General features: G+C 36.0%; 5 protein-coding genes across 13 annotated transcripts in view; 2 read left to right on the top strand and 3 right to left on the bottom strand.

The window, feature by feature from the left end:
* Positions 1 to 9,731, top strand: part of LOC128679514 (Fanconi anemia group J protein homolog) — a 53,981-nt gene extending 44,250 nt beyond the window's left edge. For 5 of the 6 annotated variants that reach the window (XM_053761811.2, XM_053761810.2, XM_053761809.2 and 2 more), the window contains 14 exons: positions 238 to 459; positions 1,010 to 1,129; positions 1,506 to 1,600; positions 2,147 to 2,274; positions 3,059 to 3,169; positions 4,105 to 4,217; positions 4,425 to 4,445; positions 5,169 to 5,360; positions 5,974 to 6,158; positions 6,815 to 6,908; positions 7,191 to 7,304; positions 8,082 to 8,206; positions 8,588 to 8,714; positions 9,092 to 9,731. In XM_053761811.2, coding sequence (XP_053617786.1) covers positions 238 to 459; positions 1,010 to 1,129; positions 1,506 to 1,600; positions 2,147 to 2,274; positions 3,059 to 3,169; positions 4,105 to 4,217; positions 4,425 to 4,445; positions 5,169 to 5,360; positions 5,974 to 6,158; positions 6,815 to 6,908; positions 7,191 to 7,304; positions 8,082 to 8,206; positions 8,588 to 8,714; positions 9,092 to 9,196 — 1,752 coding nt within the window. In that variant the 3' untranslated portion in view covers positions 9,197 to 9,731. The remainder of the gene's footprint in view (positions 1 to 237; positions 460 to 1,009; positions 1,130 to 1,505; positions 1,601 to 2,146; positions 2,275 to 3,058; positions 3,170 to 4,104; positions 4,218 to 4,424; positions 4,446 to 5,168; positions 5,361 to 5,973; positions 6,159 to 6,814; positions 6,909 to 7,190; positions 7,305 to 8,081; positions 8,207 to 8,587; positions 8,715 to 9,091) is intronic. The other variant, XM_053761807.2, reaches the window with a different exon arrangement.
* LOC128679516 (uncharacterized) lies at positions 9,720 to 16,340 on the bottom strand. Its single transcript, XM_053761812.1, has 11 exons — positions 16,046 to 16,340; positions 15,673 to 15,949; positions 15,280 to 15,442; positions 14,965 to 15,044; positions 14,691 to 14,821; positions 13,955 to 14,100; positions 12,168 to 13,528; positions 11,463 to 11,626; positions 10,933 to 11,046; positions 10,258 to 10,358; positions 9,720 to 9,846 (listed from the first exon to the last, which is right to left on the bottom strand). The coding sequence occupies exons 1-11, from the start codon at positions 16,094 to 16,096 to the stop codon at positions 9,744 to 9,746; spliced, it is 2,691 nt and encodes an 896-aa protein (XP_053617787.1). The 5' UTR covers positions 16,097 to 16,340; the 3' UTR covers positions 9,720 to 9,743.
* Positions 16,341 to 16,838: 498 nt separating this feature from the next.
* Tango2 (Transport and Golgi organization 2) lies at positions 16,839 to 23,393 on the top strand. Of its 4 annotated transcripts, none has more exons than XM_053761813.1 (7): positions 16,839 to 16,996; positions 20,072 to 20,232; positions 20,492 to 20,599; positions 21,676 to 21,796; positions 22,048 to 22,269; positions 22,504 to 22,599; positions 22,912 to 23,393. In XM_053761813.1, the coding sequence occupies exons 2-7, from the start codon at positions 20,091 to 20,093 to the stop codon at positions 23,033 to 23,035; spliced, it is 813 nt and encodes a 270-aa protein (XP_053617788.1). In that variant the 5' UTR covers positions 16,839 to 16,996; positions 20,072 to 20,090; the 3' UTR covers positions 23,036 to 23,393. The 4 variants fall into 4 exon arrangements, with proteins under 4 accessions (XP_053617788.1, XP_053617792.1, XP_053617790.1 ...); XM_053761817.1 differs by having other exon boundaries at positions 16,851 to 18,530; XM_053761815.2 differs by lacking the exon at positions 16,839 to 16,996 and adding an exon at positions 19,029 to 19,233.
* Positions 23,318 to 24,763, bottom strand: Slimp (Seryl-tRNA synthetase-like insect mitochondrial protein). The gene has a single exon (XM_053761818.2). The coding sequence runs from the start codon at positions 24,761 to 24,763 to the stop codon at positions 23,405 to 23,407; it is 1,359 nt and encodes a 452-aa protein (XP_053617793.1). The 3' UTR covers positions 23,318 to 23,404.
* LOC128679519 (uncharacterized protein) lies at positions 23,318 to 25,506 on the bottom strand. The gene is made up of 2 exons (XM_053761819.1): positions 25,312 to 25,506; positions 23,318 to 25,096 (listed from the first exon to the last, which is right to left on the bottom strand). The coding sequence occupies exons 1-2, from the start codon at positions 25,421 to 25,423 to the stop codon at positions 24,753 to 24,755; spliced, it is 456 nt and encodes a 151-aa protein (XP_053617794.1). The 5' UTR covers positions 25,424 to 25,506; the 3' UTR covers positions 23,318 to 24,752.
* Positions 25,507 to 26,007: the final 501 nt, after the last annotated feature.

Below are 26,007 nucleotides of genomic sequence, written 5' to 3'. Positions count from 1 at the left end.
GTATGTAGTTATGTCCTTTGTCTATGTATCATATTCAATAGTTTGTGATAACAGGGCTCCTGCCGTTAACCACCAATAAAATGGTACCTTTTTTGGTTCATAAATCATTCCTATTATATTATATTATTATATATATATATATATTTATTGGGCAAAAATTTTTATAATGAGTGTACATACAGATGGTTCCACACTAGGCTTCAAGCCTGTCCTGAGTAAAAAAAAACGGAATTCCAGCCCAAATCATCAAAAACCCTAGAGAGCAACTGCAGCTTCTACGACAACCGCGCGGCGCTGAGGCACGATTCCCTCCCGCCGGCCTTCGACCTGGAGGAGCTGGTGAGTGCGGGCCGCGAACGCCGCGCCTGCGCGCACTACGCGGCGCGCGCGCTCGCCTCCGCCGCGCAGCTTGTGTTCTGCCCGTACAACTACCTCATCGAGCCCAGCATCAGGAGCAGTGTGAGTGAAGCTTGTAGCTGCTATTGCAGATAACTTATACGGCTATGTCTTGTGTGAATAAAACTAATTACGAAGAGACAATTTCTAGCTTGTAGAGTATTTAATTGTAACAAATGAATTGTAATTGTATGAAATTAATAATAAAAAATATAAATAAAAAAAATAAATTAATTAAATTTCAGGCTGTGTCGCAAATAGGGCCGAATGGCAATAAACTCTTTGAATCGTCTTCGAATTTGAAGATCTGGAGCCCGATTCTCACGCAATCGAAGATCACTTCATCAATATTCATAAATGAAAAAGTTCGATCGCCCGATGCTTTCGCTCGTACTTTTTTTACGACGATTTTTTGTATATGCAGAAACATGCAGTGATATACCTTCAGAAAAAATGGAGAAAATTGATGGAACTAATTCCTATTGTGTGAATATCGGGCCCCTGGTCAGTCTTCTTTAGTAAGGATTATAATCGTGTAACTGCATCTGTCACATCAACTTGCAAAAGACCATCAAAAGGCTAGCAATGCCAATAGCAATTCCGAACATTTCAGATGCAAATCGACCTGGAGGACAACATCGTGATAGTGGACGAGGCGCACAACATCGAAGACATATGCCGGGACGCGGCTTCGCTCAGCTTCACACGGGACCATATCTTAAATGCCTTGAAAGTAACAAGCGTTTTATTTTTCGCTGCTGTGATTTTGTGATAAATTTTTGAATGTATCGAAATGTCATGAAAGAGCGGCCTAGCCTTCAAGTCTTTAATTGGCGATCCTCTGTGCATGTGTTAAATTAAGATCTATTGAATAAATATATATTTTAGGGGTTAAAGGCTTTAAGGGTGGAATCTTGAAAATTTATTTCTTAAAAGGATCGCGGAGCGTTCCCCTTCATCATTCACCACACAAACAAATATATACCAAAGTGATATTAAAAACGTGAATATTTGAACATAGTATTTAGATAAGGACAGTATTAACATGGGTTTCTTTTAAAACAAATTTTCCAAAAATGACACTCACTTAATTCTGTTATGGGTTCCAGGAGTTGGGCCCGGTGTCAGAGAGTCGCTATCAGAACGGCGACAGCCAGATCTACGTGATTAAAATCATTCAAACTCTCAATAATTGGGATTACTGGTGAGTAGCAGTTTGGATTCTAATAGATTCAAGTAATTACTCTTATAATCTACTTGAATCTTAAATAACATTACGATATTAAATTTCTGTAAACAACCATAAAATTGTTTGTTTTTTTTGCTTATTTTAAAACTCGTAAGTGTTGACTCGCACTTGACCGGTATACACTGCTGTAAACTTTTATTAGTGACTCAACCAATCTTCTCTTCAATTATTATATTTGTCTTTGTTCTGCAAACACCCAGAAATTGTTTTTAAAATATACATACTTTTTTATGCACAGTAGCGACATCTACTTTATAAAGAGCCATTGACTATAAGAGTTTTTGACCAAATCCTAAGGGAATTGCGTAGGTACTTTCGGGATAAAAAGTACCCTATGTGTTAATAATACAAAGTATCAGCTACCTAAATACCAAATTACATAAAAATTGGCCGTTGCGTTTGAGCGTGAAGCATTACCAAACATACAAATTTTCGTCTTTAAATATTAGAGAGATTTGCGAACAAACATCTTCATCAAATAATACTCCATGATCTGTTCAGGTTCGCGAACCAATCGAAGCTGCTGGCAGGCAAAGCCGTGACCAACAACGAGGTAGATCACGTGTGGGAACCGGAGCATTTTGTGCAGACGCTGAACAACCACAATATTGGACCAAAACAGTACAACGGTAATACACGACCTAAAGTTCATTTTTAGGGTTCCGTACCTCAAAAGGTAAAAACGAAACCAATATATTTATTAGAAGTCTTATTGTAAACAATTTTACCGTGTCTTTTCATAATTTTACAGCAATGTATATTAAAATAGACGGTGTATGATGATTTCGCGGTTGATAAATGTTTACTTTAAAATGTAATAGGTGAAAAAAAAAACTAATATTTGAGTCATTTTCAACAAAATTCAACTATTCTCCAACTAGTCAAATCAGATACGTTTTTCTAATGTAAAAAAAATACATGGAGTTTGTAAGACATTGTGACGTCACGGATTTTGAAATCAAAGGCGTTTCTATTTTAATTTCATGAGACCGAAAAAATAGTAGATCTCGTAATTAATAAAACTGGTCAATTAATGTGACATTTAATTATTGTATTTGGTTATTTAAATACCTTCGTACATTTTTACCTTCAGTATTTTATTACCCAGTAGCCAATAATAAAACAATAGCCAAGTAATAAAACACGCACGCGAATTCAAATATGTGTACATTGTATAATTTTGAAAAATAATGTCAAATGTATCTTTTTTACTAATAATAATAAATATAATATATTGTTTAATGTGTATTTTTTTTTTTAGGGTTATATCAAGTTGAATAAAAACTTAAGACTTAGCCGCTCTATGACTTAGGAAGAAACCGAGAAAATTAATAATTATTTTGATTTTTTATTTACATACTTTTCTATACAATATATTAAGTTGTTTTTTATTTATATATACCTTCTTTCCAGAGTTCAAAGAGAGCGCGGAGCTGTTGTGCCGCAAGCTGCGCGAGGAGCCGCGGGCGCTGCGCGTGAGGCAGGCCAGCGCCGCTCTCCTCGACGAGATCAAGACCGTGCTTGGTGACTATTCCCTGCTTATCATAATTCAACATTATTTACTCAAAATGTTATTGCGCAGTTTGAATTGTAAACCTTTTTTTTTTCCCAATTTCGCGGTTGCTCCCATACGAAAAGTTGTTCAATTATGGACTGAGCATATAGATAAAATAATGGCCAACATATTTTATAGTACCACTTTTTTCAGTTCTCGCTAATAAATAGAAAAAACGACAAAAATGTGACGGTGGCGCTAGTCTTAAACTGAGAAAATTATCATATTTCATTAATTTTCATTTGTAATTGACCGTGTCAATTTTTTGTTGGTATCAAGTAGGTGTAAGTTAAAAAAATATATTTTTATTAAATATAGATTTCAATCTCTATGCATATATGTGATGCGGAGAGAAAACAATATATATTTTCACAAAAAATTCACAAAATTAAACACCAAAACGGCCTTCGCTCAGCATGTGTCGTAGATCATAGCTTGAGCCACGACGCTGGTCTTCCGCGAATACCAAATTTTCAAAAATTAAATCAATCACACAATCAAACGTTTTCAATTAAAATAACTTACATGAACATAATAATAATAATAATTCATATAATTTAATCAAATTCACTTAAATTTAAATTATGGCACATTAATTATTACAATAAACAGATAAAAATGCTGCAATCATACATTATTTTGTATTTTCAAAATTCGTTCTTTTAATTTATATTTAAAGGATTTAATAGATTTCAAACTCCTAATAGGTGGTGGGATATTGTTCCAACATTTGGATGCAGCGTATCGGAAACTGCCTCGGAACGCAGCAGAAAATTTGACGATCAGAGTCCCTTGCAAGATTAGAAAATAATAATTTATTACACAAATAACATGGGCCTTTGTTTTTAAAAATTCATGTTCATAAGCTCGTTTTTATTTAGATTTATATAAAATACGCCCCCAGGTTACTTATTTCTGTTTGATGGCAAGTTCATGAACGACTTCACCCCGGCGCTGGTGAAGACTGTGACGTGGGAGGCCGAGCACCAGACGGGCTTGTGGCGGCGGACCTCACAGGTGACTCACCTCATCTGTCTCTCTCTCTCTCGCTCTGTCTCTCTCCCGTCTAACTAAGTGCAAGAGAAAAAATTTTTATCATAAATGCAATATCATGAAAACTGAAGCGACGTGAAATTGTTCTACTCTATAGGAAGTAGGTGAAATTCGATTTGCAAAATGTTAAAAACTAATATTAAAATATTATTTTTAACCCTGCATGCATAGTCTGAAAAAGTAGAAGAAAAGGTGAGTATAATCACAATATAATAAAAAATACGTCTGCTCCCTGCCTCTCGGTTATTACCGTGGACGACATTCAATAGGAATGCTTTTGATTTCAAAATTATGTCGTCGGAGGACATCACTGTCATACAAATTTTGTACAAATAAGTTTTTCCGACTTGTTGTATGATAGCCAATTATATACCGATCGAACTATGACAAATACAGATATGCCCAGTTTCTTCCCAAAAAACTTGGCATAGATTTGCGCTCGACTGGGGATGAAATGGATTAAAAATATATTTAATTTACTATTTTTTAGTTCTCATTAAAGTATATTAGCAATGCATTTCAACACCGAAAATCGTGACGACACATTACTGTCATACAAGCTCCATTTTTGTTTTTCACATAATTGTACATGACATGTATTTTCTAAATAGTATCTGATATGACTAGTTGAAAAGTAGCCAATTGAGTTGAGTTTAATTTTTTGACGAGTTCGTTGGCGCAGTGATAAAGTGTTTGCCTCTGAACCGAGAGGTTCCGGGTTCGATCCCCGGTTGGGTCATGATGGAAAATGATCTTTTTCTGATTGGCCCGGGTCTTGGATTATTATCTATATATGTATTTGTTATAAAATATAATGTCGTTGAGTTAGTATCCCATAACACAAGTCTCGAACTTACTTTTGGGGCTAGCTCAATCTAGCTCAATCTATCGATTTGTCCCAATATGTATTTACAGAGAGTAGAAAAAGAGACGCTAGAACTCCGGTTGATGTGTATGAACCCCGCCATCGTGTTCGCGGGCCTGAAGGCGGCGCGCTGCGTGCTGCTGGCCTCGGGGACGCTGACGCCGCTCCACAGCCTGTACTCGGAGCTGGACACGGAGTTCCCGCTCAAAGTCAGCCCGAATCACGTCATACCTAAGGAGAGGGTGAGCGATCATCGACTCTATTGCCTTAGGTATAAGTTTGAAAATACTGGCTACCTACTCGTCCGTTGTGTAGACAAATAAATGTTGTATTAATTATTCCTACTATAATGTCAAACATAGAAATGGAAAAGGTAAGATAAATAACCTACTTTTTTCTTCATTTGAAAAGCAAAATATGATGATGTTATACCTCTTTAATTTATCACGGTTTGGTTTTCAGTTAAGTACATTAATAATGGCTTTTGACTCTGAAACAGTGACGTCACCTCTACGTGTCGCACGGTCACAATAAACACCTACTTCCTCACAGAATACCTCGTTTAAATGTTTGACAAACCCCTAGCTCAGCAATGCCTGACGTGTTGTTAACAACTAATTAAGTCACATACTGAAGTAATGCAATCCTACTAATATTATACGTAAATGCGAAAGTTGATGTCGATGTATGTATGTTTGTTACTCTTTACGCAAAATCTACTGGACGGGTTGGTATGAAATTTGGTACACGGGTAGAATATAACCTGGAATAACATATTGGGTAATTTTTATCCCGAAATTCCCACGGGAGCGAAGCCCCGGGGCGCATTTAGTGATAAATGAAATGTTCTCACAGGTATGGGTGGGGACGTTGACAACGGGCCCGGACGGCCAGCCGCTCCAGTGTAAAAGCAATGACACGTCGCAAGTCGCAGTACAGGATTCCCTAGGCAAGACCATTACATGGGTGTGCAGGGTCACGCCCAATGGCGTACTGTGCTTCCTACCTTCTTATAGGCTGATGGACCAGTTGGAGAAAAGGTACGAGATTGATAAAGATTGATATTTTTGTTTGCCTTACACAATCAAAATATGTTTATTACCATTAAAACAACAATACAGCAATGTATACACCAATGGCGGGCTTATTACTAAGTAATCTCCTTCAGTCTGTTTACCTGCAAACCTTGTATAATAAAATAAAACAACATGTTTTTTGAAGTAGTCTTGTAATCTATTGCTCTATTTTCATAAATAACAAATGAGAGTAGTTAAAAATATATAACGTTTAATGTTATTATATTATAACAGTATTGATCGAAGATCTCGTTAGGCAATCCATGCGGGATTTATCACTTTTTGACGGGATTTATATCGACATAATAATCTTTGTCTAAAATAACAGTCTTAAACTGTTGATGTAAATCGAATTTTTTCGTTTAAAAACTTCGTGCTGTATTATCGGAATGAGTTCATACCGTGTGTATGATGCATGTTACGCTAAAACTTTTTAATTTAATTTCTTTTTACAAATAAAGAATTAGTCCCACGTACAGTCATCAGCACATCCACCTACATATATTCATTGCAAACTCGCCTCTATTACCGCGCCGTAAAGGTTGATGCAGGGTCACTTGATGTGCTATTGAATGGACTATTAAATACCTTCACAGACAGAAAATCTCATTTAATTACAGATGGCGCGAAAATGGCATGTGGAATGAACTGAATCAACTGAAACACGTTTTCGTCGAGAGCCGAAATGTGAAAGACCATAATGAGACTATGGAAGTGAGTACAAACAAAAGAATAGAAAAACAAAGCTATTTTGCCATTGGTTTTGTGCTAAAATAATACCATATTTATCATAAAAAAAGTTAAAGCATAATTTAAGCTAAAGTATGTTTTGCACTTTATTTTTTAAATTGATATGAAGATACGGAACAAACTTTGGTTTATGTTTAAAAAAAACCGTGTCACACGTTTCATCTTTCGTCATTTCCGCCATTTTGTCAACTTGCAAGCAAGCACTTGCAAAATGCCAACAGGAAAATAAAATGCAATCGCTTGCAGGATTATTACAAGTACGTGGACACGAACAAGGGCGCCATTTTGTTCGCGGTGTTCCGCGGGAAGGTGTCTGAAGGGATGGATTTCAAGGACCAGCAGGCCAGGGCCGTCGTCACGGTAAATAATACAACCTTTATATTCAGACCGTTACAATCTTACTTCCTACTAATATTATAAATATGAAAGTTTGTGAGGATGTATGTGTGTATGTTTGTTATTCTTTCACGCAAAATCTACTGGACCATTTGTTATGTATTTCGGGTAGAATATAACCTGGAATAACACACAAGGTACATTTTCTGCCGAATTTCCCACGGGAGCGAATATATAATATATAATAGGGCTAATATACTTATATACGAGTACATACGAATTGATAGGATACGAAATTGATAGGATGCGAAGCTTCAAGTTGAGATTAACACTTCTTGGGCTTGCGTATAAAGTTCATTTTCACTTCCCATCAAGCTATAATGAGGTGAAATGCACTCAAATTAATAATTAAAAAGAAATATAAATTAAAACATACAGTACCAAACTTGAAAACTAAATTATATGTGCAAAAAGCAAAAATTTTAAAAAACGCCTGCTCGAGTTCTTGTTTTGAGCCCTTTAATTTGATACCCATATTGTACCTAGTATAAAAAAAAGTTTTTTTATCAAGTCCAAAGGCGATGCATAGCCGCCATGTTTTTTTTTTACTTCATCTATCTAAGAACACTCTGGCTACGACGAATGTAACGATACTTCAATTATATAAATCCGTTTAACGGTTTTGGAGATATGAGGTAATAAAAAATACATACAAAATACGCGCGAAAAACAATACCCTCCCTTTGCAGTCGGGTAATTTCTTTCAGCGATTTCTTCTAAGAGTATCATCTCTGATTTCAGATCGGTATCCCTTACCCGAACATGTTCGACCGGGCCGTGCAAGCCAAGGTGAAGTATAACGACAAATACTCCAGGACGAGGAATCTGCTGCCCAGGGGAGAGTGGCTGCTAGTGCAGGCCTACAGGTAATTATCTAACTGGTCAGCTCCGATGTCGTATGTTTTGTTTGGTCAATCATTTATGTATTTATACAGTGACCAATTCCCATGTGGTGGGCTGCATGCCTCTTTGCTTGCTCAACGGTATAAAAAAATGTGCGTTGGTATATTACAGAAAATTGGTAAGCATTTGGTCCCAGCGGTGGCCGTTCCGAAATGCTACTAGTTTTTAGCTTTTTAGAGAAAGATTAGAAATAAATGACAATGCCCAATTTCCCGAGTATTTTCTTTATATTGATCCAAGATAAACAGGCTTATTTACATCTCATAATTTCCTCGTAATCGAAGTGAAATGCGAAGTTATACACTTTACTAGTAAAGCGACTTTTCACCCTCGTTGAATATCAGGGCGCTGAACCAGGCGGTGGGGCGCTGCGTGCGGCACCGCGCGGACTGGGGCGCCGTGCTGCTGGTGGACGCGCGCTTCCTGCAGACGAACTACACGCAGCACCTCTCCGGCTGGCTCAAGGCTCTAGTGAGTCACTGACGTCATTACACCACACTCTCGGCTCACTAGCGCCACCGTTACATGTTTATCAATTTCTTACAATTTTCGTTTTTGCAGCAGAAAAATTAACAACGCTGCGTGACAGCTGCTACTTATTCACTCGCGCTGTCGACTCAGTCTACCTAAAAATCCAAGCACACCTAGTTTTATTACCCGTTCAGGCCTGATAGTCATAGACTTACCTATGCCCGCCCTCTCCATTCCAGAAGTACTTAATACTCTTTATAGACTAAGTAATAAAAATAAGTATATTTTTCCACTTAGCTAGTCTACGAAGCAGGTGTGGTTAGTTTGTATACTTCTTCGTACGTAAAACCTATTAACCCCACAATATTTTCCCACAGCTGGGCAAAAATCACTTCACCTTCGACCGACTGGTGAACAGCGCCGATAGCCTGGAGTCCTTCATGCAGACCATGAGTCTAGAAGAAATCGAAGACGTTAGCTAGCATCGGTACACGCCTATGCAATAGACTTAAAATCCTGTCAAGTGCTTTTTTTTTTACTCAAATCTATAAAAATTTTAGTAAAACAAAAGCTTAATGTTATAACGAAAAACACATTATAAAAATAATCCTAGTCCCTGTATGCGTTTAGTGTGGTTAATTTATTATAACATAATTTTAAGTTTATTATTTGTATAATTTAATCAATTTTAATCCGTGACTACGATACAATTCCGTTACATCATTTTGCTTAATTTCAATTTTAGTATATCCATGAACATAGACATAATAAATATCTACTAAGTACATATTTTCCTAAACATTTTATACAAATCTGTAATGGACATCTCGACAAAAGTAGTACTAATTGAAAGTTGATAAAATTAAAAAGCATCAACCCGAGTGAATTTAATTAGGAAATATTAAGTTAAACTGGAATATGGGATAAAAATAAGGTGCTCGCACATTATTCGATCGTTTTCCCGAAGTGCTGTGCCACGTTTTGTTGTGATAAATAAAGAAAATATTTTCTGATTAACATGTATTTTATTTATATTATAATGTCACTTAATGTAATAAATCTGAAATCCATAGTTGGAAGCTTCTCCGATTTAGCACGTAATACTGATACATCGACCGGTGGTTTTCGTACCCTGAAAATAAAACAAAAACGGTAAATTTATTGGGATTATAAAAATACACTAACTTTCTTATATTTTTTCTACATGTAACACGGCCCTTACGAATACCATCACCTAGATAGAGAGTGAAAAATATGGTGGTTGTTCTTGAAGTTATCAAAATGTTATAAAATATATTTTTATGCTACTTTACAATGGCGCCCAACGTGGGGCGTGGTGGGTGAGAAAACCTGTTATATAATTAATAAATTTAAAAAAGCCCTCAACTAAATTACAGGTTTTCTGTTATACACTTTGGTCACACACAATTTTGGTGGGCACCATTTTCGGTTTAGTCTACTATGACAAAATTGTGTAATAGTGGGGATTGAACCCAGGGCCTGCGGATAGCGGACAGGGCGGGGGTGTTATGAAAGTACCGACCTCTTGGTGCAGTCGACGTGTCGCTGGTGCCGCTTGAGGTGCGACAGCTGCGGGAACGTCATGCGGCAGATCTGGCACGCGTACGGCCGCTCGCCCGTGTGCTGTCTGCAACCACACTCACGCTCAAACATAGAAAGAGAAAACCTCATCCGGCTATAACGTTTTTTATTTATTTATTAAGGTTTACCAACATTTGTTTACATCTATACTTAATTTTAGATTTTTACACAAAGCAGTTTACTAAATGTAACAAATACTTTTAGGTACATACATGCATCAATAATCTTAACAAGTTAGGGTAGCTTAAGTTAACAAAGAATAGTTTATAAAAGAAATTAATTAATTAGTTTCTAGATTAGATTGGAAAGCTTTCCGTAACCTTTTATGAATTAACTAAAATACACAGAATTTCAAAATTAAAAACATTTTTACAAGCAACGTAACTATGTCTCGGGCGGAATCTTGCAACTCAAGTTTGAAGCAAATATCTTCAACCAATGAAGCTGAAATTTTGTACACACTTTTAGTTTAGATCATTATGCGTTATTATGATAAGCAAGACCAGATGGTGCACCCAAGAACGGCTCCAGACATGGGAACTCCTCAATACTTTACTACACGGACATGAACGCCTAGTGAAACCATACCAATATTGGGAGCAAAATTGAAAGTTACTTGCCTCATGTGCACAACGAGATCAAACTTCTTGAAGAACTTCTTGAAACAGCCCTTGTAGTCGCACGCGTGCGGGTAGTGCCCCTCGTGGTCCCGCGCCATGTGGTCCTTCAGCTGAAACAACAGAAATAACGTTTATAAAATATTAAAACACAAGAAATATAAATACTTGTTGTTGTTGTTTAAATAATATCTTTCATCTCCGCATGTGTGTAAGGTCTCGTTCGGAGCTGTGATGGCGCGATCTCCGGAGTAAAAAAATTTGTTTTAACATTTCAAAGATTCAGCTGTGATTTACAACTGGTCGTCAGGCCTCCGGAAGGAATGCTGTTGTATCCTATCAACTGATAAGAGATAACGTTTTTTTTGGGGAAATTGGGATTAAAATATCTGCCGAAGCTGGATACGCGTTTCCGTGTGCACTGGCCTTAAATCGCAAACATAAATCATCGCGGAACTGTAAGTCGCATCCATCTACTGTACGTCTCACCTCGGTAATTACAATGAATGTAGAATCACAACAAACTGACCATCCAAGCAGCCCTGTACTGCTTCCCGCAGCGCTGGCAGCTGTGCGCGCTGAGCACGATGGGGCGGTGGCTGGCGGCGAAGTGCTTGTTCAGCGTCGAGCGGTAGCAGAAGCGGCGCCCGCACACGATGCAACAGTGCCGACGCAGCGATGGGTTGTGAGTTGCTGACATCGGAATTAAATATTTTAAGTTTAACCTTAGCACCTAGGCATTACGTGCACGAAACACGATACACCTACCTAGTTGCAACCATCGAATCTACGCAATCTTTCTTATTATAGGGTACTAACGGCCCTTCCCGGCTTCGCACATAATAATTTATACACCTAAACCTTTCTCAGGAATCACACTATTTGTTCAAACCGCATGAAAATCTATGCATCGAGTTTTTGAAATTATCGCGAACAGACAGACAGACGCGGCAGTGGACTTTGTTTTATTATATGTAAGGAGGATTCAGGATAAAAAGTACCCTATGTGTTATTCCAAGTTATATTCTACCCATGTGCCCAAATTTCATGACGATCAGTCCAATAGATTTTGCGTGAAAGAGTAACAAAAACAACATATAAACAACACAAACATCCTCACAAACTTTCGCATTATAATATTATAGTAGGATTCGAGTCACCGAAAGGCATCTCACATTACAATTATATTGATACGAAAATTTTAAATTTAATTTCCAACATAAACCACACATACCTAAATGAGATCTGTAGTTATCCCTCTTATGGAAGATTTTGTTACAAGTGTGGCAAACATAGAGTACGGTCTTCTTTTGTCTTTTTTTACGCCCTTTAGCTTTACTTAAACTATTATCATTAGCAGCGATCGGTTGCACCGGTTTATTTACTGATCCTTCAAGTCCTAGCATAATATCCGTATATCCGTCTGCAATTGCATAATTATTCATTTCTTTCTTTACATTTTCAGTCTCAGCTTCATTTTTGTTATTACTATCACCAGCCAGTCCTATATTCAGCATGTCGCTTAATTGCGCCGCGTCGATTTCACTATTTAAACTTATAATAAACGTGTCATCGTCCTCGGTCGATATGTACTGTACACTGTTCTCTCCAATCAATTGACTCAAATTCGCCGCCAAATTGGCACTGGATTCTAAATCTACATCACTTTCGAATATCGTAGCGCATTCGTTGACCGTAACTGGAGGGTCCCCTGTTTCTGCCGGCTTCTCGATAAAACTACCCTCAGCTACATTTAGCAATTCATCTGGCAAATTGTCAGCTTTCACTTCGTACAGCGCGTTCATTATGTCTTGATCTACGCCCTTGTCAGCTTCAGTAAAATCGAAAATTTCACCATTTTTTTCATCGTTATCATCTATATTTGTATTATTTGTAGTGTTTTGAAAACTGTCCAAATCATAATCATTGTCGAACAATTCATCGTCAAGTATATGCAATTGATTCATTTCTTTGAGAAATTCTATCTGCATGAGTTTATCTGTGTTGGTGTCGACTTCAACGGGAGTGTTTACATCGATTTCATTTTGCGTGGTAATGTACTCGTCTTCGGCAGAAAGGATGTCATCTACAATATTGTTGACAGTTCTGGCCGGCTTTGCTGGCAACTGAGTAGGCTTTTCTGGTTCTTCAGGCTCATTTGCATCGTCGTTGACGTTGTTGCTGTTGTTGTCGTGGTTGTTGATGATGTTGTTGTTGTTGTTGCTGCTATTGTTGTCGTGGTTGTTGATGATGTTATTGTTTACGTTGTTGTTGCTGCTGCTGTTGTTGTCGTGGTTGTTGATGATGTTGTTGTTTACGTTGTTGTTGTTGCTGCTGTTGTTGTCGTGGTTGTTAATGATGTTGTTGTTTACGTTGTTGTTGTTGTTGCTGCTGTTGTTGTCGTGGTTGTTGATGCTGTTGTTATTGCTGCTTTTGTCGTTGTTGATGTTATTGTTGTTGCTGCTGTTGTTGTCGTGGTTGTTGATGCTGTTGTCGTTGTTGATGTTGCTCTTGTTATTGTCGTTGTTGTTGTTGCTGCTGTTGTTGTCGTTGTTGCTGCTGTTGTTTTCGTGGTTGTTGTTGTTATTATGTTCCCTGTGAACATTTTTAAGGGTTAATTATACTAATAAACCAAATAAAACACAATAACATTGATGCACTTAATAGGTATTGAATAAGTCATCATAGACTTAGTAATTGAAAATTCAATAACACTTCTAAATGCATGTGTAGAAGTCGAACATTGAGTCCTCATATTTATAAAAAAAGAATGTTTTTTTAAGCTAAAATATATTTTGTCACTATCGCAGAGATACAAAACGAAACGAAACGAGGCTAAACACACTTCAGCTTAAAATATTCAATTTCACTACATAATAAAAAACAATGTCGCCTTCCGACCATATTTCATTAAATCCGGACGAAAACTGGACGAAATTTATTATTTGGGTGAAATAGTAACAAATATACACACATACATCCTCATAAACTTTCGCATTTATAGCATTATAGTAGGATTACCTAACGGAATGCTCAAGCAATGCACTCTTGTACTGGAATGTCATGCCGCACACCCGGCAGTAGTTCTTCCTGGTTGTTTTGTCTTCTGTTTCGGTGTTATGTTTATTAAGGGGACATTTAGCTTTGTGTCGATTCAATGAAGCCACCTGATAAAGAAAAAAAAAGTACATTTTTAAAAATAAACTTTCAGTGTTCAAATACATGGATTACTAGTAGCCAGTGACAACATTTAAATTTACCATCGACACATAAAGAACAAGATTTGTTTTGTCAATGCTGTACCATCAATAAACCGTACAACTATTAGCTGTTGAGTTGAAGGTCCACTTTCATACTTTTTCCTTTCCACTTCACACGGTCTTCAGCATCATTGATTATTTGCTGTAAGAAACCTGCTTGGATAGTTTTTGTAAAATGTCATGGCAAAATAAATCTAAGTCCATATGAGTTTGTGTGCATACTTGATCCAAATAGCCTCACTGAGACTATCCATCCAGCTCAAAAATTGTTAGTAAGCATTCACATTGCAGTACAAATAAATACATGGATTATATGAAATTTTTAAGTAGAACACATAGATACAGTGCGGCTAGATAATCATAGTACTGTCAGTAAATGGCAGTATGATAATGGCTATACTAATCTTCCAAAATGACTTGACCAATTTTGATGAAATTTTATTAGTACATTTATTAGGTCTTAGGTTAGGTTCAATTATATATTTTTCAAACTTTACCTGCTGAAATCTGTTCCCACAGCCGGGGCAAAAGAATGGTTTCTCCCCAGTATGGCGCAGCATGTGCCGTTTTAAGTTCGACTTGTCCTTGAACATCGCACTGCAAACCGTACACCCATGCTTCTTGATACCTGTAGTGTGACACAATTGTAAATGAGAATGCATGCTGAATGAATATTATAATATATATAATAGGGTAACAAATATACACACTTCAGTTCACATAGGATAAAAGGAGGTTGACATAAGCTGAATTAAAAGCAGTGGCACTCACCTTCGTGCACCACTTCTATGTGTTTCTTCAGATCGCAGGGTTTGTTAAAAGTCTTGTCACACTTATCACATTTGTGTGGCCTGAAAATAGAAGAAATACATCTCTCAGGCCTGAAGTTCCACAAACAAGTTACAAGCAAAATTAAATGTTAGAAAGCTTTGTTGTTGCTTTGTATTAGTGTTACATATTATATTACCACAACATTGCCTAACTGTGAACTTCCAGTTTCAGAATTCTTGGCTGTGTTCACATAAAGTAGAAACTTATACATTACAGTATCCCTGTGATGCAAAATAGATAGTTGATATATTTTACCTGTGTGTGCGATGTTTCGCGAATAAGTGTTGCTGCAACCTCCACAGAGCTTCAAAGGACAGGGTGCACTGAGGACAACGCCACATGCGCTCGAGGGGTTGGTGTGTGAGGCTGTGTTTCATGAGCTGCTGCTTGGTGGAAAACTTTAGGTCCGGGCAATTTTCTGCAAAAATTCAATACACAAATAGTTTTTCATGTAAATATTTATAATCTTAATAAGAGTGGTTATGTGTACTTGCTTTTACTATGGACTGAAGGTTGAAAAGGATAAATAATTTAGCTCAATATCAAATATGTTTGTTTGGTACAAAATTTTGCTAAGAAAAAGAATTTCAATTCAATACAAAGAGTGCAACAAACGGCAACAATCAAAACTAATTTCAAGAAACATACCACAAATCCAAAGATTATGTTTGGAATGTACTCTCAGATGACCATAATACTTCTTGGCATTGTCAAATTTTTTGCTGCATATTTCACAGTGCAGGGTGGTGGGTCCATTCAGATCAGGCTCTTCTAACAACTCTTCCTCGGTAAGAAACTGCGCCAATACATCGTCTGGGCTAAGAAGTGAATCCTGAGTGGGAAGGCCTGCTCCCAACTCGCCAAAAACACCATCTTGTAATATAACCTGGTTTTGAGACAGTTCTGTAGGTTCAGCTTCTGTGAACTATAGAGAGGACTTGTACATGTCTCATAATAATATTTTAATTATATCTATATACAATAATATAATAATTAAAAGGCTTTCTCGACAAATACTTACAAATAAAGTGTAATAACATGGTACACTTAACTCCACCGTAATCGATTCCATACCTAATTAGTACAATAAATTTAATATACTATCATATTCACTATGTATTTATTTATTTTGCAAAAGCAATTTGAGCAATTTATTTCACTATTTCTTCATTTTCTTTTGATTTTGCTACGGATCGCACCCGTGACAGCCATTGTCAAAGATACTATATTGATTTTGATTTATTGATTTGACCCAGAATTCACATCTCTAGCTCCAGCCCAGCCAGCACCCAGCCAGAACCAGGATTTTGAACTCTTTGACAACTAACAGTTAATTCTCTATGCCCATGTTAAGCCCATTCCATTGGCCCATTCACATCCCTGCATTCTTGCTGATCTTTCAGAAATCACCAGAGCTAATTTTAAAAACCTAAACTAGTTAAAACTTAACTCCGCATAGGCCAACAGCTTTCCCAGTTTGTATGTTTTGTCTCTTACTGTTAATGACAAATAATAAAGTGCGATAGCTACAAAACATAATATTTTAGCATAAACTATGCTTTATCTTTATTATGAATAATAGGGTTGGTCTACACATATAAAAATATTTCTCATATCTGTGGGTTTGTCTTTACTCCTCATAGTAATAACTTTTTTATTTTTTCGTAATTTTAGAGAGCATTTACACAAAGCGAGCGAATGCCCGATGCCCTGCCCGAATGCCCGATAGCCTGTGATGCGAAACCATTGCGAAACACATTGAAACATGACTGAATTTCCGCAACAACTTTGACGTTGACACTTGACATGACATATTTTGGAAATGTTTTGGAATCAGCTGATCGTTGTTTTAGTAAATCAGCTGTTGTCTTTCTTGATTTGTTTTGTAGAACTATGTAAAAAAATTCGCTTGCCAATTCATCTTGAACAAAGTATTTGCATAGAATTGTATTTTTAGTTGTGTATATCATAGGTAGGCACATTTCACTTATATCAGAATCATCAATTTTCTAACCCTAATTCAATTTTGTATTTTACCACATTTTAATCTCTTGTATGTAGGGTGAACCTGCTGGTTTACGATCAGTTAGTCGATGTCTCGACTTTAAAACGTCATAACTTAAAAAAATGTTGCATTAGAAACTAGATATTGTGTTTTACGCGTAAAAAAACTATTCAACTATTTAATAAACCTATCTTCATAAATAATCCTATTTATCTGTTATTTTTAAATTTAAAAATAATCAAAAAGTGTGTTTTGTTTAGTTCACGATCGTTTTTCGTCAGTTTACGTTCACACATTTGCGCCTGTTTACGATCATTAAAAACCACTGAAAAAGGAACTCTAGGGCAATGAATTGAAAGTCGAAATTGTATTGTATTATTTGTTGAAAAAAATTTTTTTTTCCGTTTGACAAAATGAACATTATAGGGCATTAGTGCTGCTTCAGAATAAGATATTTCGCGCATTTCTGTGCATTTTAAGTGCAACTAGGGAATGCATACATCGCAGGCTATATTTTTTTCCAAATCTTCTTCAAAATCACTAATTAATTCTTCAGCACATTCACTGTATAACAAGGTATCTTTTTATTACTATTATTTTTTATAAAATCTTCTTTTTCTTTTCCTCTGCTTTCTTGTGTCATATAAAACTAATATTTTTCTATAGAAAAAATAAATTATCGGTAACAGGCCGTTTCCCGACCACTTGGTTTGTCATTAGTAAAAAGCATTTAATTTTATGATTATTTTTCATTTTAAGCCGATCGCCATCTGATCTATAAAGTAAACATGTTACGATGGAACAAAGTAAATATTAATATTCCCGACAACATCATGCAAGATACTACAAAATCTTAACGAAGATAAGGCCAAAACCGCCCCCTTACGATCACCTAATCGTAAACTGAAGGAAGCTTAGTTTTGTAACGTCTCATGGCGATCACCTTATTTTATAGTAAATTATTAACTTTTTTTATTAAATTTCCACGTAAGAAGGAAATATAACTCTTTTTCAACACCACACACATTAAAGTAAAGGTTAAACCGTATGAAAAACATGTTTTACTGACGATTCAATGTTCACGTCCCACTATTTTTTTCTTAAGATTTGGCGGTAATATTCACGCAAACGCATTGGATAGATTTCGTCAGCTCACTGATCGATAAATAACATATTTGGCTACCGAGACAACTGATACAAATGAAAAGGATAGATGGATCAACCCTTTTTATGCAAAATTAACACTTCACGCGCGGTAATACGGTTATTTTAGAGGTTTTTTGTAAAAGTGATCGAGAGCGGGTGGTGATCGGTGAACCGGTCGATTCACCCTACCTCTCTCTCTGTCTCATTCTCGTATGTTCCTAGTTAATTTAGGGGCTTTGAAGTCGCGAAGTCTGCGGGACAGTAAAAAAATATTGAGTAATTGCCTTGCAATATTGAGTATTCGATTGTGATTTTACGACAGGCCGGCTGCTTGAGGTCAACCTTCTGTGAATAGGTACCTATGTTATTGTTGCCTACCAGCTGCCATGGCTATATGTCTCGTAAAAATCTCGTACGACATCACGGAGGGATATGGAGTGAGTGGGTCCTAGGTCTAGGGAGGTACCTCAAATTTACTGTACCGCTAAATTTATTGTACAGTCAACAGCACATCAATTATCCTGCATGAAACTCTATTGCGCTGTAATAGCGGCGAGTTTGTAATGAATTTGGGTAGGTTGATGTGTTGTTGACTGTACATCTATGTATTCCTACGAAATGTAGTTTGTAAACTCTTTATTTCACGAATATAGAGAAAAGCATTTAGGTTTCCGAATTGGCATTCCTGCTGTATTTCGGATTAATAAGAGAAAGAATTATGCGACCGCTCTTATTCTTCAATACTATCGATAATCGATTGATAAACCTTTCTATATAGTTCCACTAATGCTAAAGTACTCGATAGTGAATTATCGATCGGTAACACTAATTGTTTACGATTGAATATTCATAGTTACTTACTGTTAGATAAGATAACAATATTCGATGAATACAAACACACCTAAAAGGTACATATAACAGGGTACAGTTCAGCTATTATAGTTAGTACCAAATCACATTTCATCGTTTGCATCCAAACAAAAAGGTTGTGTCTGATAAAATATTTACTTTCAAATAGTTTTCTTGTTTTACCTACATTTTGCGAGTACATATAATAGGTACGTATACGATATCATCGTCGACAGATAAGTAATCACTATGGTAATAGTAATACGGGCAATAATAATTCATATCATAATGATTATTTGATGAGCGTATTTACGTAGGGTTCTTTCGTTTATGTGTTATGAAAGATACGGTTCTATGATTACTAAAGGAATAAGTAAAGTAAGGAAGTTAGAAGTTTGACTTTTAATGAAAAATCCAATTTGAAGATTTGAATTTTTAACCGTTCCATAAATTTCGGTCCTTCGAATACATCCTTTAGATCTTTTATGTTACCTATTGTAGTTTTTTTATATTACGTCACAAGTTAATAGGTACTTCGTAAATCATAAACCAACAAAAAAGAAGCTGAACCTTAGTTTTCTTTGTATGTATAAATAAAAAGTTTTCAATTGAAGTTGGTTAGGTAAGTAATTCTTTGTCGTTATTAATTTGTTACTTCGACCTTTGGTTGTTATGAACCTATAAGAGTTACAATTTCGAAACACCCGATTCGCATTTAAATTGTTATTGTCTGTGCTAATCAGTCAGTTCTTTTTTTATGTAAAAAGTACTGTATGTACTTGATAATTTCTTTTTCCTGTTTGGGTCAATCATCTCTGTCGTATACAGATAAAATAAAGCTATGCGTGGGTGTTTTCGATAGGTACACATTAGTACACAGTTTTTTTGACGATAAAAGTATTATAGAGTTATTTCTGTCTCGATACATGAAGATTTACTTTTACTTTACCATTTATCCTTAGGATTTTGGGTGAAATGGTCGAAAAATGGTTTCGATTGCTGTCTGGTGTTTGTGTATAATGTATTTTGATGGAGGTTTATTTACAGACACGTTTCACAGTAAAGCATGTGCATATTATTTATATACAACGGCAATGAGGACGTAGAGAGCGACTACAGACTGATAATTGCCACAAATCGTGATGAATTTTATGAGCGACCAGCTCAGATTATGGCTCCTTGGGAAGGACAAGCCGATGTCCTTGCAGGTACGTCTCATTTTAAATTTTTGCCTAGTGTAAGAACAGGCGGCTTGAGAGGTGAACTCAATGCACACATCCCTTTCATAGGTAAAATACCTATTTTTAAACAAGACAAACCGAACAACTCTTCTGTCTGTCGCTTCGATTAACACTCCTGTAAGTTTAGTAGCGAAGTACCTAGTAAGTTGCAAAGTTATGTCGTTTAGAATGTCAACAAATACCACCCACAGCAGCATCCATTTAAGATTTTCTCATACTATTCCAGGCAAAGATGTAAGGGGAGGCGGCACCTGGCTAGCTTTATCTGCAGTGACCAAAAAAATCGGAGTGTTGCTCAACCACCCGGTAGCTCCTACGAAGACCGCCGTGAAAAGTAAGCTCGGACTCGGCTCACAAACTATTAATAATAATAATAGTGTTGAATTATATTCGCTGAGTATTCGCATTTACATATGCAGAGTAACTTAACACTTTCTTCTATCTCTATCTCTCATCACGCATGAGACGCATGCATCTCTCTCTATCTCCCAAACGCTGAATTACAGCCAAACAAGCTTGGGAATGATCCCCATGTGTGGGATGCGTTATATTCGAGTAAATCACGCCAATTTAAGTATATCACGATAGATATTAAAATTTATTTATATCAAACCAAAGGTTGATGGTACAAAGATCGATTATTATACTTAACGGGTAATACAATATTGTTAGGTAATCTTATCGAGCTGGAGGTTGGGACATATAATCATTATAGATTTTGAATGGTATTGAAGTAATTACTAGCTACTATATAGATTTATTTTAGACAGATTAGACCACACATATTTTAATATGTGAGTACACTACGAGCGTATGAAGGCGTAAGATTTTTTTTTTATTCTACCTTATTCTGGATCTGATCTTAGTAATTATTCGTACTCATAACCTATACTTACTATTATATAAAGAGGTAAGCGTTTCTGAGTTTGTATGTTTGAGGCGGGTAATCTGCGAAACTATCGAACCGAGTTCAAAAATTCTTTCACCATTAGAAAGGTACCTCCATTATCCAAGATTGCTATTTTATCTCAAAATTCCCACGGATGCGAAGCCCCGGGCAACATGTAGTTAATTATAATTGTATGCCTACTTAATTAGTAATACTTAATAATTACCATAGGAAGAATAAATATCAGACGAAAAACATTTATTTTTCGTCTGATATTTATTATAAAAGAATAAATATCAGACGAAAAATATAAGAATAAATATAAAAATAAAATTTATATAAGAATAAATATCGTCTGATATTTATTCTTACCGGATACCGGATTAATAAATATCTAATCTATAATGAAAAGACTCACTTTTGCCTGTGAATTTATCTGCGAAACCGGAATACAGGCAGACAGACATTCACATTTATAATGTTAGTACGGCAGTACATAATAATTCGTTGTAATTTTACAGGTCGTGGAAAAATCGCCATAGACTATGTAAAAGGCGGATTATCTATCAGAGAATTTGTCGACTCTATGAGGGAATATTTCCAGGAGTGTCCTGGATTTATTTTCGTTTCTCTAGATTTTGGGTAAACAATGTTCCAATCACTTTATATCAAGCTGTGATTTATTTACGAAGAATTTAATTTAGCCATCCTCTAATCAATTTGGCTATCATACGCGAATTTTTTTTATTCGCTTGAAGAGGCAGAATTCGGCCAGTAATAAGAGCCCCAAAGCGGGAAAAAAATATCAAAAAAATTTTCATACTGTGTTTGAATTATAAACCTATGAAAGTAGATTTAAAAATATAAATTGACGTCACTTTTATTATTTTTAGTAACGACTATACAAAAGTTCATTCATACACAAAAAATACTGACAACCTAGAAGAACACAGCGAGAAATATCTTGGATTCGGGAACAGTGCGCCGGCGACGCCTTTTAAGAAGGTCCAGGCGGGGAGACAGAGGATGCAGGGCGTCTGCCAGAGATTGAACAAGATTCACATGAAGGAACAACTTGTGAACGAACTTATTGAGCTACTTCGGTGGGAAGAAAAGTTAGTATTTTGATTAAGTACAAAAAAAAAACTTGTGCTATCTTCGTGTTCTCATTACACAAAATAACTTCACAAACTCTCATCTTAGCGTTTTCCCGGTTCTTCCACAGCCGTAGAGCGCAGGAGCTCAGGGTCCGCTATAAAAATGCAACCATCGAATTACTTCCTCGATGATGCAATTTTAAAATGTAACTTTTTTTACAAACTTTATTTCTATATTTTTAATTTTTTTAGACACTTGCCAGACCAAGTGATAGAGGGACAACATCCTGATAATTATAAACACCTAAGCTCCGTATATGTTCACGTGCCAAACATTTACGGTACAAGGTTGGTATGAGAAACTACACCTATAATTTAGGTCAAACATTATTTAATACTAGCGGCTCGGGTAAAACGTAATAAATCATATTCCTAAACCTTCGTCGGTGAAAATTGTACAAAACGTCCGGTAGTTTTTGAGTTTATCGCATTCATTTCATACAGACAGACGGGGCTTTTTTACAATCTGGCATTGTGAGATCTGAAGAAGAAACCCAAAGAGCCGTTTTTATATTGCCTTTCCACTTTTATCTAACCTTAAATTTTTACTTGTTATAACTACAATTTACGATACCTTACATTTCCCCATTTTGATTTCAGAACACATACTCTAGTTTTGATAACTAAAGATGGCGGTATGGACGTCATAGAAGTAACATTACGAGCTCCAATAGACTCTCAAAAGCCTAACTGGGAAAAAACTAAATTCCGATTTAAATTATGACAATGTTAACACTAGTCGAAGAAGTTAATCATCATGTACCTAAAAAGAATCACAATTCCAAAACAATGTTGCAATAATAAATAATTCCGAGTTGATGATGTTTAGTTAAATGTTTTATGATCATAGATATAATGATTTATGATGCAATCACAAACATAACTTACGTACAAATGTCTGTGGATGCAATCAAAATGCATACTATTTAAGAAATTAGAAATTACTTTGATCAACCCATACAAAAAATAAGAATGTGATTAAATTTTTTTGCATAAAAAACAATACTTTTTTATATAACAATGTTGTTTATTCAATGTCTAGTCTTGTTACATAATCTAAATAAATGAAGAGTAACAATTGCTTTGAATTGTTTTAATTACAAATCCAATTTTCAACTCTAAACTGCTCTGGTAAAACAAAGTTTGCATCCTGTTCCAAAATGCACGCTAAAAACTTTGGTACATTTAACACTGTACCTGAAATAATGTGAGGAAAGTGACCCTGTTTATTCTCCACATATGTGAACATTAGTCTTTTGCTTATAAAGTCGCCACTGACCGATATATTAGCAACTTCAACATATTTGTTAAGCGATGTTGAATACATCTCTACAGCTACTCGCAACGATTCCCACATGAACAATTTATCTGCAGATACAAGATTTATTCTGAAGTGATATCCCAATTGGCTATAAACCGATTTTAATATATCAATTAATTCTTGTAAAATCATATCAGTTTCTTCAGCATTTTTCCCTGCACCAAACACCTGTACTACCGAAGATTGACTGACATGAAACAAGCTATCTTCTTTAATGGGGGATGGTTGATATCGTCTTCCCATTGAAAAATACCTCAAAGGCAAAGCTTTGCTGTACAAAATATTTTTAGCATAATATGCCAAAAATGAACATAAGTGTCCACCACCTGTCAAATGTAATCGGCTATCAGGGTTCACTTTAGTGTTCTCATTGTGGTGTAGAATAAATGTGGAGTCAGGATTGGAATGGTCCAGCCCGCATCCTTCAACTATGACACTTTTTACAAAATCAGGATTCGAAAATTGATGAAACTTATTTCTTCTCAACTCTTCGTTAAAATAGAACATTGCTCCAAGTTCAAATATAGCTCCATCACCTTTCAAATAATAATTCTCATTTTTCTTAAATTCAATAATGCCAAGATCTGCACCAATATTTAAATGGTCCTTTATGCCACTTGGTGGAGACAGGTGGGTGTGCAATATCTTATTTACATCTGATGTTTGAGGATGCAATGTGTTGGGAATCTTCAATACTTCAAGTATTGCAGCCTCCTCGGCAGACCACAAAGGTCCTTTTAACTTTCTAATGTTGTCTTTGAGTAGATCAACTTTTATCTTAAGTCGCTTGACCTCCTGACCTTCTGGGTCACTCTTAATCAACTTTCCTAACTCTCTAGATATTTCCTCTTTCTTCTTGTCATACTCTGATTTCCTTTGTTTCAGATCTTCATACATAGACCAGAGGTTTTCCACTTTGTTTAAGTCAATATTGGATTTTCTTTTCAGCAAATTATCTTCAATAATATGTTTGTGCTTAATCTGTTCAGGGAAATCAATATATGGAATCACATAAACGAAATTTTCTGATGCTTTTGCACCATTTATAAACAGAGCTGAATTTCTCACTGACAACACTTTGCAGTCCCTTGGTTTATTTACTATAAAATGAAGTAAAGTCTTACGTAGCATTTTCATCAACTTTTTTCTTTTTGTTTGGACTTACTTCATCTAAAACAACATCACCATCATTATCAGTGACGTCCTCTTTGCCTGCATTCTGTGAAACTATCTTCCTCTTTGACGGGAGCTTAAAGTTCCCGTGGCCAGCTGCCCTCTCCGACTCTTCTATACTGTAAGGTTCCAATTCGAGTGCCTTCAACCTCCGTTTGTGAACTTTTGTTTTAAAATGCTCATTCAGAGAATGTTCATCAATGAAATATCGAGCACAGTGAAGACAATAATGCTGGGCAGCTCCGGGTAGGTCTAGATCTACTTCTTGATTCAATAACTTCTTTGCATTTTCTGTAAAGTAAGAAAAATGTTTTCAGTTTCTAACCTCTACAAAATTATTAAACAATAGGGAATAGCGTAACGAGTACATAATGGATCCATAAATGGCACGAAGCAATGTATACACCTTAAATTCAAGATAAATTGTTATCGGTAGAGAACATGCAAAAATACGAAAATGACAGACGAGATAACCTCAAAAGTGAAACGTGACAATGACAACACACCTTCATTTAAATCGGAATCTATTTGATCCAGATCCTTCTTCCTATTTCTCACTCTCCATCTTTTCTTTAAGTGAGTATCTCCATGATGATATTTTTTACGTTTGTATGTCATATTGAATAAAGGAAAGAAAAGAAAACACGAACTTTTGCTATACACAAGCAACCATAGAGCAAGCACCTCTACTCTACAAAACTGACAGTGACATTTTTACGTCTAGTCGTTTGAAAGGCAAAGGGATACATACAGCCAAGGGTCCATACAGCCAACACAAAATGTCAAAGATGTTTTTTGGGGTACAATAGTGCATATTACGCAAAGCTCAGCGCAGATGGGGCTACGGGTACAACTAAGGTACACAAACATTGACAATGAAGGGGAAAAAGCGCCAATTTTCAATATTGTTGCAGATTCACGACCAAAAATACCTTCTAAGCAATAGTGGTGCTAGTTTAAAGGAAAAAGGAAGAATTTAGTGGATTATCCTGAAAATAATAACACTATTTTAGCTTATGTTCTGCATTCTTTGGTCAACTGTGGTCATAAACTGATATAAACTTTATTTTGACTGAAGATCTTACCTATATGAAGTCCATATTTTAATAAGTCTTCACGTGTGAAGTGTTCCGAGCTTTTTTTCGACCGTTTACTGGCTCGAAAATTTTACAGCGTGAGACGTATCCCATAGTTTTCGAAGT

The sequence above is a fragment of the Plodia interpunctella genome, chromosome 21 (genome assembly GCF_027563975.2).
Source record: "Plodia interpunctella isolate USDA-ARS_2022_Savannah chromosome 21, ilPloInte3.2, whole genome shotgun sequence".
Taxonomy (NCBI): domain Eukaryota; kingdom Metazoa; phylum Arthropoda; class Insecta; order Lepidoptera; family Pyralidae; genus Plodia; species Plodia interpunctella.
The sequence above is the reverse complement of the archived record's forward strand: the minus strand, read 5'-3'. Positions and strand labels throughout refer to the sequence as shown.

Excerpts from the sequence above, each read along its gene's own strand:
- Slimp (XM_053761818.2), bottom strand. The coding sequence starts at position 24,763 with ATGCTACGTAAGACTTTACTTCATTTTATAGTAAATAAACCAAGGGAC.
- LOC128679519 (XM_053761819.1), bottom strand. The coding sequence starts at position 25,423 with ATGACATACAAACGTAAAAAATATCATCATGGAGATACTCACTTAAAG. Across the intron at positions 25,097-25,311 it reads AGATTCCGATTTAAATGAAG|AAAATGCAAAGAAGTTATTG; the intron begins GTGTGTTGTCAT and ends CTTACTTTACAG.
- LOC128679516 (XM_053761812.1), bottom strand. The coding sequence starts at position 16,096 with ATGGAATCGATTACGGTGGAGTTAAGTGTACCATGTTATTACACTTTA. Across the intron at positions 15,950-16,045 it reads CATGTTATTACACTTTATTT|TTCACAGAAGCTGAACCTAC; the intron begins GTAAGTATTTGT and ends TCCTCTCTATAG. Across the intron at positions 13,529-13,954 it reads TTGCTTGAGCATTCCGTTAG|GGAACATAATAACAACAACA; the intron begins GTAATCCTACTA and ends AAATGTTCACAG.
- Tango2 (XM_053761813.1), top strand. The coding sequence starts at position 20,091 with ATGTGCATATTATTTATATACAACGGCAATGAGGACGTAGAGAGCGAC. Across the intron at positions 20,600-21,675 it reads TACGAAGACCGCCGTGAAAA|GTCGTGGAAAAATCGCCATA; the intron begins GTAAGCTCGGAC and ends GTAATTTTACAG. Across the intron at positions 21,797-22,047 it reads TTCGTTTCTCTAGATTTTGG|TAACGACTATACAAAAGTTC; the intron begins GTAAACAATGTT and ends TATTATTTTTAG.